The sequence below is a fragment of the Oculina patagonica genome, chromosome 13 (genome assembly GCF_052425735.1).
Source record: "Oculina patagonica isolate OP01 chromosome 13, crgOcupat, whole genome shotgun sequence".
NCBI classification, from domain to species: domain Eukaryota; kingdom Metazoa; phylum Cnidaria; class Anthozoa; order Scleractinia; family Oculinidae; genus Oculina; species Oculina patagonica.
The window spans coordinates 20,750,428-20,760,198 of record NC_135770.1 but is presented as its reverse complement, the minus strand read 5'-3'; the positions used below and the strand labels follow the sequence as shown (position 1 = coordinate 20,760,198).

The 9,771-nt window shown below is 42.5% G+C and overlaps 1 protein-coding gene across 1 annotated transcript; it reads right to left on the bottom strand.

Moving 5' to 3' along the window:
* Nucleotides 1-2,463: 2,463 nt before the first annotated feature.
* On the bottom strand, nucleotides 2,464-7,135 carry LOC144635474 (MAM and fibronectin type III domain-containing protein 1-like). The gene is made up of 5 exons (XM_078494574.1): nucleotides 6,964-7,135; nucleotides 6,168-6,473; nucleotides 4,233-4,532; nucleotides 2,895-3,079; nucleotides 2,464-2,481 (listed from the first exon to the last, which is right to left on the bottom strand). Exons 1-5 carry the CDS (start codon nucleotides 7,133-7,135, stop codon nucleotides 2,464-2,466), a joined length of 981 nt encoding a protein of 326 aa, XP_078350700.1.
* Nucleotides 7,136-9,771: the final 2,636 nt, after the last annotated feature.

The window sequence follows — 9,771 nt, the reverse complement described above, 5'->3', positions numbered from 1 at the left end:
CAAAAATAGGCACCGGATTTGTTGTGTATCAAATGCACTTAAAGTCGAAAGAGAAACGAAAATTTTCTCGGCCATTTTTCAGTCTTCCTGTCCAAAAGAAACATACTTCATCCAGGCTTGAAATGGCAAATTGGACGCGAAAAAATTCGAGAACCGCGAATAAATGAAAAAACAGCATAAAAATAACAACAAAAAGATAAACAAAGACAAACATCAAAAACCAAAGAAAACATGAACAAAAAATGCCTTTATGCAGTTGAATGTCGCATATGTAGTGGAGACTATTGTGCCATCGATTTACCAGACGTTAGCTGGTAACTGGGAAATGATAATAAAGTTTTTGTTTCTTACCGTCTACTATCGATTCATTGAGGGCACTGTAATTGGCTTGAAATCCTGGCCAGGAATAAGTGTGGCGGGAGGACTTGTAGTCGATTTTTAACTTGTGTGCCAAAAAAATGAATGGTCCTCTCTCGCCGCATATAAGTTCGGGCTTTATACCACTGTCATCTCTAACAGAAACATAGAAATCTCTGAAATGAAAAGAAAAGATATATATAATTTTACAAAAGCATTTTTTTAGTAAAAGAGTAACTTGAAATTTCGATGAATTCGTGTCATCATTATCAAAAGTGAAATGTGAAAAATAGTATAGACATAATTAGTAATGAGAGAACATTTCGATATACAATAAAGTATAAAAATTAGCGAAAATAAGCCACGACGTTTCGAAATCATCTTGAGTTCATTATCAAGTAGATAAGAATAAAATAACGGTCGAGTTTAAGTTTAAATGCAAATAGAGGTGATAGAGTATATTAGAATATTTTAAAAGAAGTATTTCGCGCGGTCATTAGCGTTCACGAGTCAGTGTGTGCTGTATTTAATTAGGTAAATACTTTCGCACGTATTGAGTCCGCCTGCGTGTTTAGTGCTGGTTTTCTCTCGCGAATTTGAAGCATTTCGTTCACTAAACAATCCAGTGTTCCTTGGCATTTCTTTTAAACGGAAAACATATTTCTCATGTCAGGACTCTCGACACCGTGGATTTCTTTTAAGTGCGTGCCAATTACTGAGGTTTTGTGTTCCTTTATGCGCTGATGTAGATGTCGTGTGGTGTAACCCATTTAATCAGCATCACACTGATCACATTTAAATGAATAAACAACGTATTGATTGTTCACCAAAGCAGGCTTCTCCTCTTGTAACTTGTTTAGTGAACGAAATGCTTTTAATTCGCGAGAGAAAACCACGCGCGAAAGTATTTACCGCACGCACTAACACTGTGAACGCTAATGACCGCGAAACACTTCTTTTAAAAAAAAACTAATATACTCTATCACCTCTATTTGCATTTAAGGTGGCTCCATAGGGTTTCTTGACCGCGCGAAGAATGGGTACGAAAGGGCGAGCTTGCAATGCCGGCAAATCAAAACAAACATGGCGGCTTCACGCGAGCGTGAAATTTTCGGCGAGAAAACGCGAGACTTGCTTCCTGCCAATAAAACAACACCCGCGCTTTCCTGTGTTCAGCAGATAAAAGAGTTTACAACACCCTAAAAAGGTTTTTACAACGTCCGCGGTGCTTCTGGCCGCTTTTGTGAAGTTCGTACGATCGAAAGCAAAAGAGAAAATAAAGAATAGTCTCCGCGATTGTGAGATACTTCGAGCAGAATTTCAGAGATTCTGATACATAAAGGATTAAGGTATGTCTCTAACTAACCTTGGGGCTAACAGATATTCGCACAAAAACCGACAACAACGGGGAACGCTCGTCTTTACACATCAACTCGTATGGTTCGAAAGTTCGCGCATGCTCAAATAGCGACCTTGGACAATTTCTATTCTGATGACGTAATTGTTATTCGGGCGAAAATAGAAATTTTCCCCTTGTATTTACTAGAGTTTCCTTCGGTGAAATTCCTTAAAATTTGGCATAGATGTGATACCTTTTTAACTGCCTTTTTTTGCCGTTTTTTAAGCCAGTTTTTTTGCTTATAGTCAAAAAAACACAAAATAACCAAAAACGCAAAAACGACCTGGACAACCCCTACTTTTTTTCTTTTTAAAAGTTATTTCTCATCAGATTCAATCCGCTGGGAGAATTTCAAAAATTTTCACCGAAGAAAATTAAAGAAATTTAAGATCAAAGCCATAAAAACACCAAAAAATAGCACTTTTTTGAGTAGATGTAGCTCAAAAATAAAGGCCGTTATTTTAAAAAAAGAATAATGCACAACATATTTTAGTCTTTGTTTTTAATATTTCGGCAGCTTTTATTTAACTAGTTTAAAAAATAACGCGAACATGATCTCTTGATGGGTATCACTTGTGCGCGCGCCGTAATATCTCAAAACCCTATGGAGCCACCTTAAACTTAATCTCGACGGTTATTTTATTCTTATCTACTTGATAATGAACTCAAGATGAGTTCGAAACGTCGTGGCTTATTTTCGCTAATTTTTATACAAAAATAGAAGTCTAATGAGAGAACATAAAAAATAGAAGTGTGAAATTAAAAAGATGCTTAATTATATACCATATCAGGACAGTAGATCGCGCTTCTGATTGGCTACTTGCGAATTTGGGTACGGTAACATTATGTATTACTTTTCTTCTTCTTTTTACACTTCTATTTTGCATATAGATCTTTATGTTATTTTTTTTCACATTTCACTTTTGATAACGATAACATGAAGTCATCGAAACGTCAAGTTACTCTTTTATCGTTAACTTTCTTGTTGAAATGCTTTTCAAAATCGACTACATGTGTACTATCTTTTGTTTACTTTTGTGAAAAATGCAATTAAATTGGAGGTTCTATAATTCGCTGGCTAGTCAATACTTTTGTGTGCATTGTGATTATATTTAAAGCGTAATAAATAACACAGTACAAAGACAACAGCAACATACTTGCATTTGAAGGACAGTGGAAGATTAAAACGTCGAAAGGTGAGAAGAACGCTCTTGTTTCCATCTTGAGAATAAATGTCCCAAGTGCATTCCGACCGTTCGACTCTATGAGGAAATCCAGGACTTTGAAAGACACCTGAACTGTTGTTTAGCACTGATCCACATTCTAGGAGAAACATGATATCGATTAATTAAAAACAACTCCCTAATTTCCCGTTTAGTCCTGAGGATCGCAAAAGCCAGGCGGCTAATTTTCGCTAGTGTTGCACCGAGAAGCTTAAGGGGGCCCCGCCCCCTGCTGGACGGGATGCTAATCTTTTGAGGTTTTCAAGTTAACACACTTCCTCTCTCCTCACCAGCATTTTGCCTGTTGGCATCAACAGCTTGCCGGTGCTGAGAGTAAACTGTCCTGTCGAAGAGCACATTACAGTGACCTCGCTAGGGCTCAAACGCAAACCACTTAACAATTTTCAGGGTTGCGTCGGGTATTAGAATGCAAGTAACTACAGATCATGAAGGACTAGGTCAGCTACCTTTCTTGGTCATCACCTACATCCTCACAAGACAGTCTCACTGCCTGCTTTAATCTCTAGTATCGCAGTTAAAGATGATTTCCAGTCCGTACTGTGCAATCTCCGCCTGCAATGTTTGTGAGGCTCACAAACAGAAGAATGTTTACTAGCAAAAATAAAAATTCCGGGACAAAACTTACCTTTTTCTTCATTATAAACGCCAGATATCCTTGCAAAACAATAATAACGAGTAAAAGAAGCTCGGCGGTATTTCAAACGGACGTTTTAGCTCATCGTGAATTCTTGAACGAAACGATCCGTAATGGCGAACTAAAAAACGCCATGTACGCTATCACCGAAGTGTAACGTTTCGACGAATTCAAAACAAAAATGAAAACAAACCCTGATTCTGCGCAGTACGGACTGGAAATCATCTTTAAATACACAGTTTGTTTTGCAACCTATTTTGGGATCTATGTTTTCTAAAAAATTGTATGAAGTTCTCCTACTAACTCAAATACTAGCTAACTGTTATTGAAATGCTTGTCTAAGTCATGTGGTCATTAAATTGCAATGTGATGGTTATGCGATACCTAAAACTATTTTATCTAAAGTAGTTGGACTCCAATTGATGTGATGTTTTAGCTCCTTTTACGGGTACGTTTTTTTAAAACAGAACACGAGAGAATGTTCTTAAAGCCGCTACAACCCTTTCAATAAAGCATACTGAAGCACAATCCATCGTGTCATTACAAGCACTCAACCAGTATTTTTTAATATATCAAAGCCGGAATTCAGATGACTTACTTGTCCTAATCCACCTTTCATTCTTGTCTCTACTTTCTCCTTTAGATGTGAACGCTTTTACCCAAACGATGTAAGCGGTATAAGACTGAAGTCCAGTGATCCGCGCCTCCAGTATATCCGGGCCTAAAGTTATATTTCTTCTTGGGCTGCTGGAATAATAGTTGTTATCGGGTGTAATATATATTCGATATCCTCGCAGTATACCACCAGCATCCTTCTGCGAAATCCTTTCCAACCTGATATAAATCGTGCTGTAATCGATAGCACGAGCGTCTCGGATGTCAGGGCTCCTGGTTGGCACTAAACGTTGACAGAAACAATACACAATACAACCGTGCTTGGCATCAGAGACAGATCCATACTTAAACATACACATAATTTATTCGCACTCTCATTGAACAAACCACGTAACGTGGCACAAAATCTGACAACAGATGTCAAGCAATATACAAGGTCCCTTCCGATATCACGTCACATAGTGAGACCATGTGCAAACAAACATCAGAAGGTAAAATAGGTTAATTTGTTGCCACAACGTCCGCTTGATTTCTAGCCGATTGTCATGATCGGAATACCAAGGCGACAAAAACACAACTTTGCAGTTGTTAGTACACAGTGGTGGCAATTTTCTCCCCTTTCCATTACGCAATGGGCTTGTAATTCCCCCTTTACAGAGATTCTATAGAAAAATCGATTAACTGACGAGTGAATTCCACGTTAAATTTTACACGAAAAACCAATATCGCACTCATCGCTTCGCGTGGAATTCACGAGTCAGGTCATGCATTTTCCTTGATTTACAAAGCCTTTTTTAAATAGAAAGAGACCCCACTTCCATTTTGTCTATGGGTGAATGTTGAAATATTTAACGCGCACTCAGGACGCGGTCCCAAATCAATTTCCAGGAGCCAGCAAATCGGAATCAAGATAAAATCGAACCTCAAGGTGAACACAGCCATCGCTTTCAACAGTTCACAGCTTTTTGCCAATAGCTACCATTTAAAAAAAACTGAATGGTGGTATTTTACGAAAATGTTGTGCATTTCCGTCACAACATCAAAGGTATCACTAATAAACAAATTAGATTATTCGCTCTCGATTTCTATGAGGTGATTGTTGATGACGCCGAATTTGGCAAAATCGCACGCGCGGATTGAATATTGTGTTGAAACTTTTAATAGTCGGTCAGTCATTCCTTTCACCTCATCAGTGATTTTGACGTTTTAACGGAAATTTTTCTTCTTTTAGTCTTCTCGGAATTGAATTGCCATTAATGTTTCTAAACTTCTTTTCAAAACCTCGTGAAAAAAGAGAAAACAAAAAAAAAAAAAACGAAAAAAGACGCCATTCTGTTCCTCACTTTGGTCACGACGTTTGCTTTGTAAACAAAGACAATGGTTCTAAAAACATAATCATTACCGATATTTCCTGCTTTGCTATCTGAACCTATACGTTGCTATGGTGCAATATCGGTCAGCCTCTCTTATAAGCCACGATTTCATTTTGAATACCTCGCCTAAATAGCCAATCAGATGGCGAGAACATTGCAGGCTTTGCGTTTTTAACCCAAATTTATAATAACTACTGGATTCCTATCCTCATCAGTTATTTCTATTGCAATACTTGGATCATGGTCATTAATTCCCACCACTTTCGCTTTAAGTTTCTCCTCCATTAAAACAACACTACTTTTAAGAAATTATTCCTTATGTGCGGGTTGAAGCGAAAATGTAACAACGGCAAGAGAAATGCTGACAACAGCTTTTGTACTTCTAATTTGAGTAACATTTAATTTGTTTATCTTTCGACCTGTTATCGCAGTTTTGATGTAAAAAGAAAGGTATCTATAATGTATGCATATTTTCAAATTGCAGTGTTTTTATATACGACTGTACACATATCTACACAAATCTCCATATACCGAAAACTCTTTACCTCCTTCGTCCGTTTGCATTCGAATCCAGCCTGTACTTCCGCGTCTGCTCTCGTCCGTTAACATGGCGACCACAATAAAAGTGTAGTTTGTGAAAGGGCGCAGTCCTGAAATCATTGCATTGGTTTTGTTTGCAGGCAACCAAAGTACACCGTAAAACCCTCTCGACGGAATAGTGTTGTACAAGATCAGATATTTTTGAACGGAAGATACGCCGAGAAAACCGCTCGGAGGTGTTGTCCATGACACATTAATAGATGAATTGCTGGCATTGGCTTGAACACCAGCCCACGAGTTTAACTTCTCACCTGGTTAAAAATAAAAAGTAGTTTACTTTCACTGCTGATTTTTTTTAAAGCTGATGCATTATCATATAGCGGTTTTCACTTAAGTGTCGAAAGTAAATTGCGTTTGCTTTGGTTTCGCATTACTACGATTAGTGATTGGCTTAAGATACTCGCGCCACTTTATCAGCCAATCAGAACTAAAACCAAAAAAAATCGTGACTCGCTCGCGCACGTTTTCCCGCGCTTCGTGCAAGCTATATGTATTTGCTTCGAGTTTTGATTGGTTCACTCGCATGCCAGATGGCTGCATCCTGAAAGACCTCCTGTACGGAGAGCTGGCCTGTTGAAAAAGACCCATCGGGCGTCCACAGCTGCGATACCGCGACGTCGTGAAGCGCGACATGAAGGCTGTAGACATCAACACGGAGTCCTGGGAGAGCCTAGCAGCCAACCGGTTCAAGTGGAGAGAAGCCCTGACCAAACACCACCAATCAGGTGAGGAGAAGCTGACACCAGCCGCCAAGGAGAGACGGGTCCGCAGAAAACAAAGCGACAGCCTCGAAAGACCCGAGACAGAGCACAAATGCAGTCTCTGTAACAAACATTGTCATTCCCGCATCGGCCTCTTCAGCCACAGACGCCGGTGTTCCAGCCAAGCAGACAACTAGGATGCTGCTACCCATGGTCAACCTTGACCGCCGGATGCCTATTATTTATTTTATTTGTGATTGGCCACAGTAATTACTTTGGCTTTGGTTTTACGACACTCAGTTAAAAAAATGCTCTATCAGGTTGTCTTACTAAAACCCAATTGACAAATTTGCAATTTCGATCATTCTAAGTTACACCAGTCCTATGCGGCCGCACATCGCACTTGGTTCCCCTTACCTAACCATGACCTAGATGTTTCTTTTTTGTTTCTTGTAAACTTAAGATACAACCCTTTTGGCTTTGAAGGAGGGAATAAATACCACCTAAGGAATAAGTATAATGACATGGAGGTTTAACCCTATCCAGACGGGGGGGGGGGGGGGGGGGTGACCGCGCTGACTTTGGACGCTTATAACTTTTTCAAGATTTAATCAAACTTTGCGAGTTTACCTAAAATTTATTTAAAAATATTTTGGTAGGATAGGTTGTTGTGTCAGGAACTTGACGTCTCCCTCCATGGCAACGGCATTTTGACAGGCATGTTTTCCCAAATTTGTAATTTTCGTGTTTCTATTAATAAAAAATAACTTTAATGCAATTATTTTCACCATTTTACGGTTTTTAAGCACAGTTTTATTGATTTTGAGTACTTTGCAGTAATTTTGGGCGGTTTTCGGATGTTTTGGAAAATTTTTGCAATCCAAGATGGCGGATCCAAGATGGCGGCTGTTTTGACATGATGATGTAATTGTCACATGACATGACGTCATCATCCCACGTGACGTATACCAAAAGATAGATTTTTGGACATGTTATATATCTTCTAAGTTTCATTGTGATTGCTTAAATATCCTGGAAGTTACGGAGGGGGCGGAATCCGCCCCCCACCCGGTCTGAAAAGATCCAAAAAGCCCGGTCTGAATAGGGTTAAAGGAACCACCTCTCCACCACTATTCAAACCGTGGGGAGGAAGAGGGGAGGGGGGAGTTTAATATTCAGCTTTTAAGATATGCAGTTTTAAAACGATTGAACTACAGTCATCAAATATTTATTTAATTCTTTTACTGGGAAATGTTTAACATTTAAACGTTTGTGCCACATGCATGTCCAGCAATTGATTTAGTCAATGCCCTGTTTGTTTGTTTTTTACATTATGAAACTATAATAAAGGCTTTTTCACGCTAATGTGGAGGAAAATTTTCATTTTAACACCTCAATTCAAGATGGCGGGCTCTATTTGTGATCTGATCATTTTCCTCTTCAATTACATCACTGTCTTCAACTGAACAAAATAAACAAATTTAAAGAAATGATGACATCGCTGGTGTTGCTTATTGTTGCTTATGCCAAGCAAAGTTTTTAATAAGCTAGTCAAGGATCATTGTAACGGGGCGGACGTTGACACATCTTTCTGTTTTATCTCTCCCCCTTTTTTGCTCGCTCTCCCCCCCTGCTTTCTCTTGCTCTTCGCCCTCTCTCCCTCCTTCGCTCTCCTCTCCCCCTCCCACCCTCCTCCCCCCCCCTTCCCCCTTCCCCTCCTCCCTCCTTCCTCCCTCCTCCCCGGCCTCTTCCACGCCCTCCCTCTCCCCCTCCCCACCTTCCCCTCTCCCTTCTCGCCCTCCCTCCTCCTTCCCAACCGAACTCCTCTCCCCTCCCTCCTTCTTGGTCGGCCTCTCCCGGGTGCGGGCGGTTCGCTCCTCTCTCTCTCTGTCCCCTTTCCTCTTGGTTGCCTCGTCCTCCCTCGTCTCGGTCCGCCTCCTTCCTTTCCCTCCCTTCTCTTCCCTTTCCCCTCCTGGTCGTCGGGTCTCTTGCGTTCTGTTCCTCCTCCCTGCTCTGTCCTTTCCCTCCTCCTCCCTTCCCTCCTCCTCTTGCTCTCTTCTCTCCGTCTCTCTCCCGGCGGCCTGCTTTCTGCGCGCGTCCTCTGTCTTCCCCCCCTCTTCTTCTCTCCCCTGTGCGCGGGGCCGTGCGTCCCCCCCTCGCGGCCTTCTTCGTGCCCTCGTCCCCGCGCCGTCCCGTCTCCCCTCCCCCCCCCCTCGCGTCTCTCGGGGTCGTCTCCCCTCGGCCGCGGGGTGGCGGCGGCGGGGCCTCTGCTGGTTGGGGTCGGGCCTGTCTCCTCTCTTCTCCGCGGCTCTCTCCTCTCGCCCTCGTGGCGGTCACGCGGCCCGCCGTCCCTCTGCCTGCGGCGTGGGGGGCGGCGGCGCGCCTCGCTCGCCTTTTCTCTGTTCCTCTCTCGGGTGGGTGCCCGGGGGCTTTGGCGCCTGGTGCAGCTCTTCTGTCGGGGGCGGGGGCCCCCTCCTCTGTCTTCTCTCTTCTGTCTGCGGCGGTCGCTCTTCTCGCGAGACGGAGAAGATGGATGCGCGTCTCTCTCGTCGTGGGTCTCCTCCCAGCGTCATGACTCCACGATCGTGGTGCGGGAGTGGCTCCTTGTCTCGTCTGTCGTCTGCCGGTCGCTGTCGCGGGGTCGACCGCAGGCTCGCTCCATGTTCGGGGTCGGCCATTCGTTTCTTCTGTGGCATCTGCGACGGGGGGTTGCCTCGGTCGGATGGATCTTCTTGCTGCGTCTTCCCTTCATGCGTGGCCACTGGCTTCCTCGTCCGGTGTCCTCCGGGTGCTCTGGCCTCCTCGTCCTTCTTTGTCTTTCCCTGATGTGGTCGCCACTGCCTCTGTT

Bases quoted from the DNA above. Each gene is read 5' to 3' on its own strand.
- LOC144635474 (XM_078494574.1), bottom strand. From the start codon at position 7,135: ATGGGTAGCAGCATCCTAGTTGTCTGCTTGGCTGGAACACCGGCGTCT. The intron at 4,533-6,167 runs GTAAAGAGTTTT...GTCAACGTTTAG, and splicing joins AATGCAAACGGACGAAGGAG to TGCCAACCAGGAGCCCTGAC. The intron at 3,080-4,232 runs GTAAGTCATCTG...TGTTTCTCCTAG, and splicing joins TGAAAGGTGGATTAGGACAA to AATGTGGATCAGTGCTAAAC.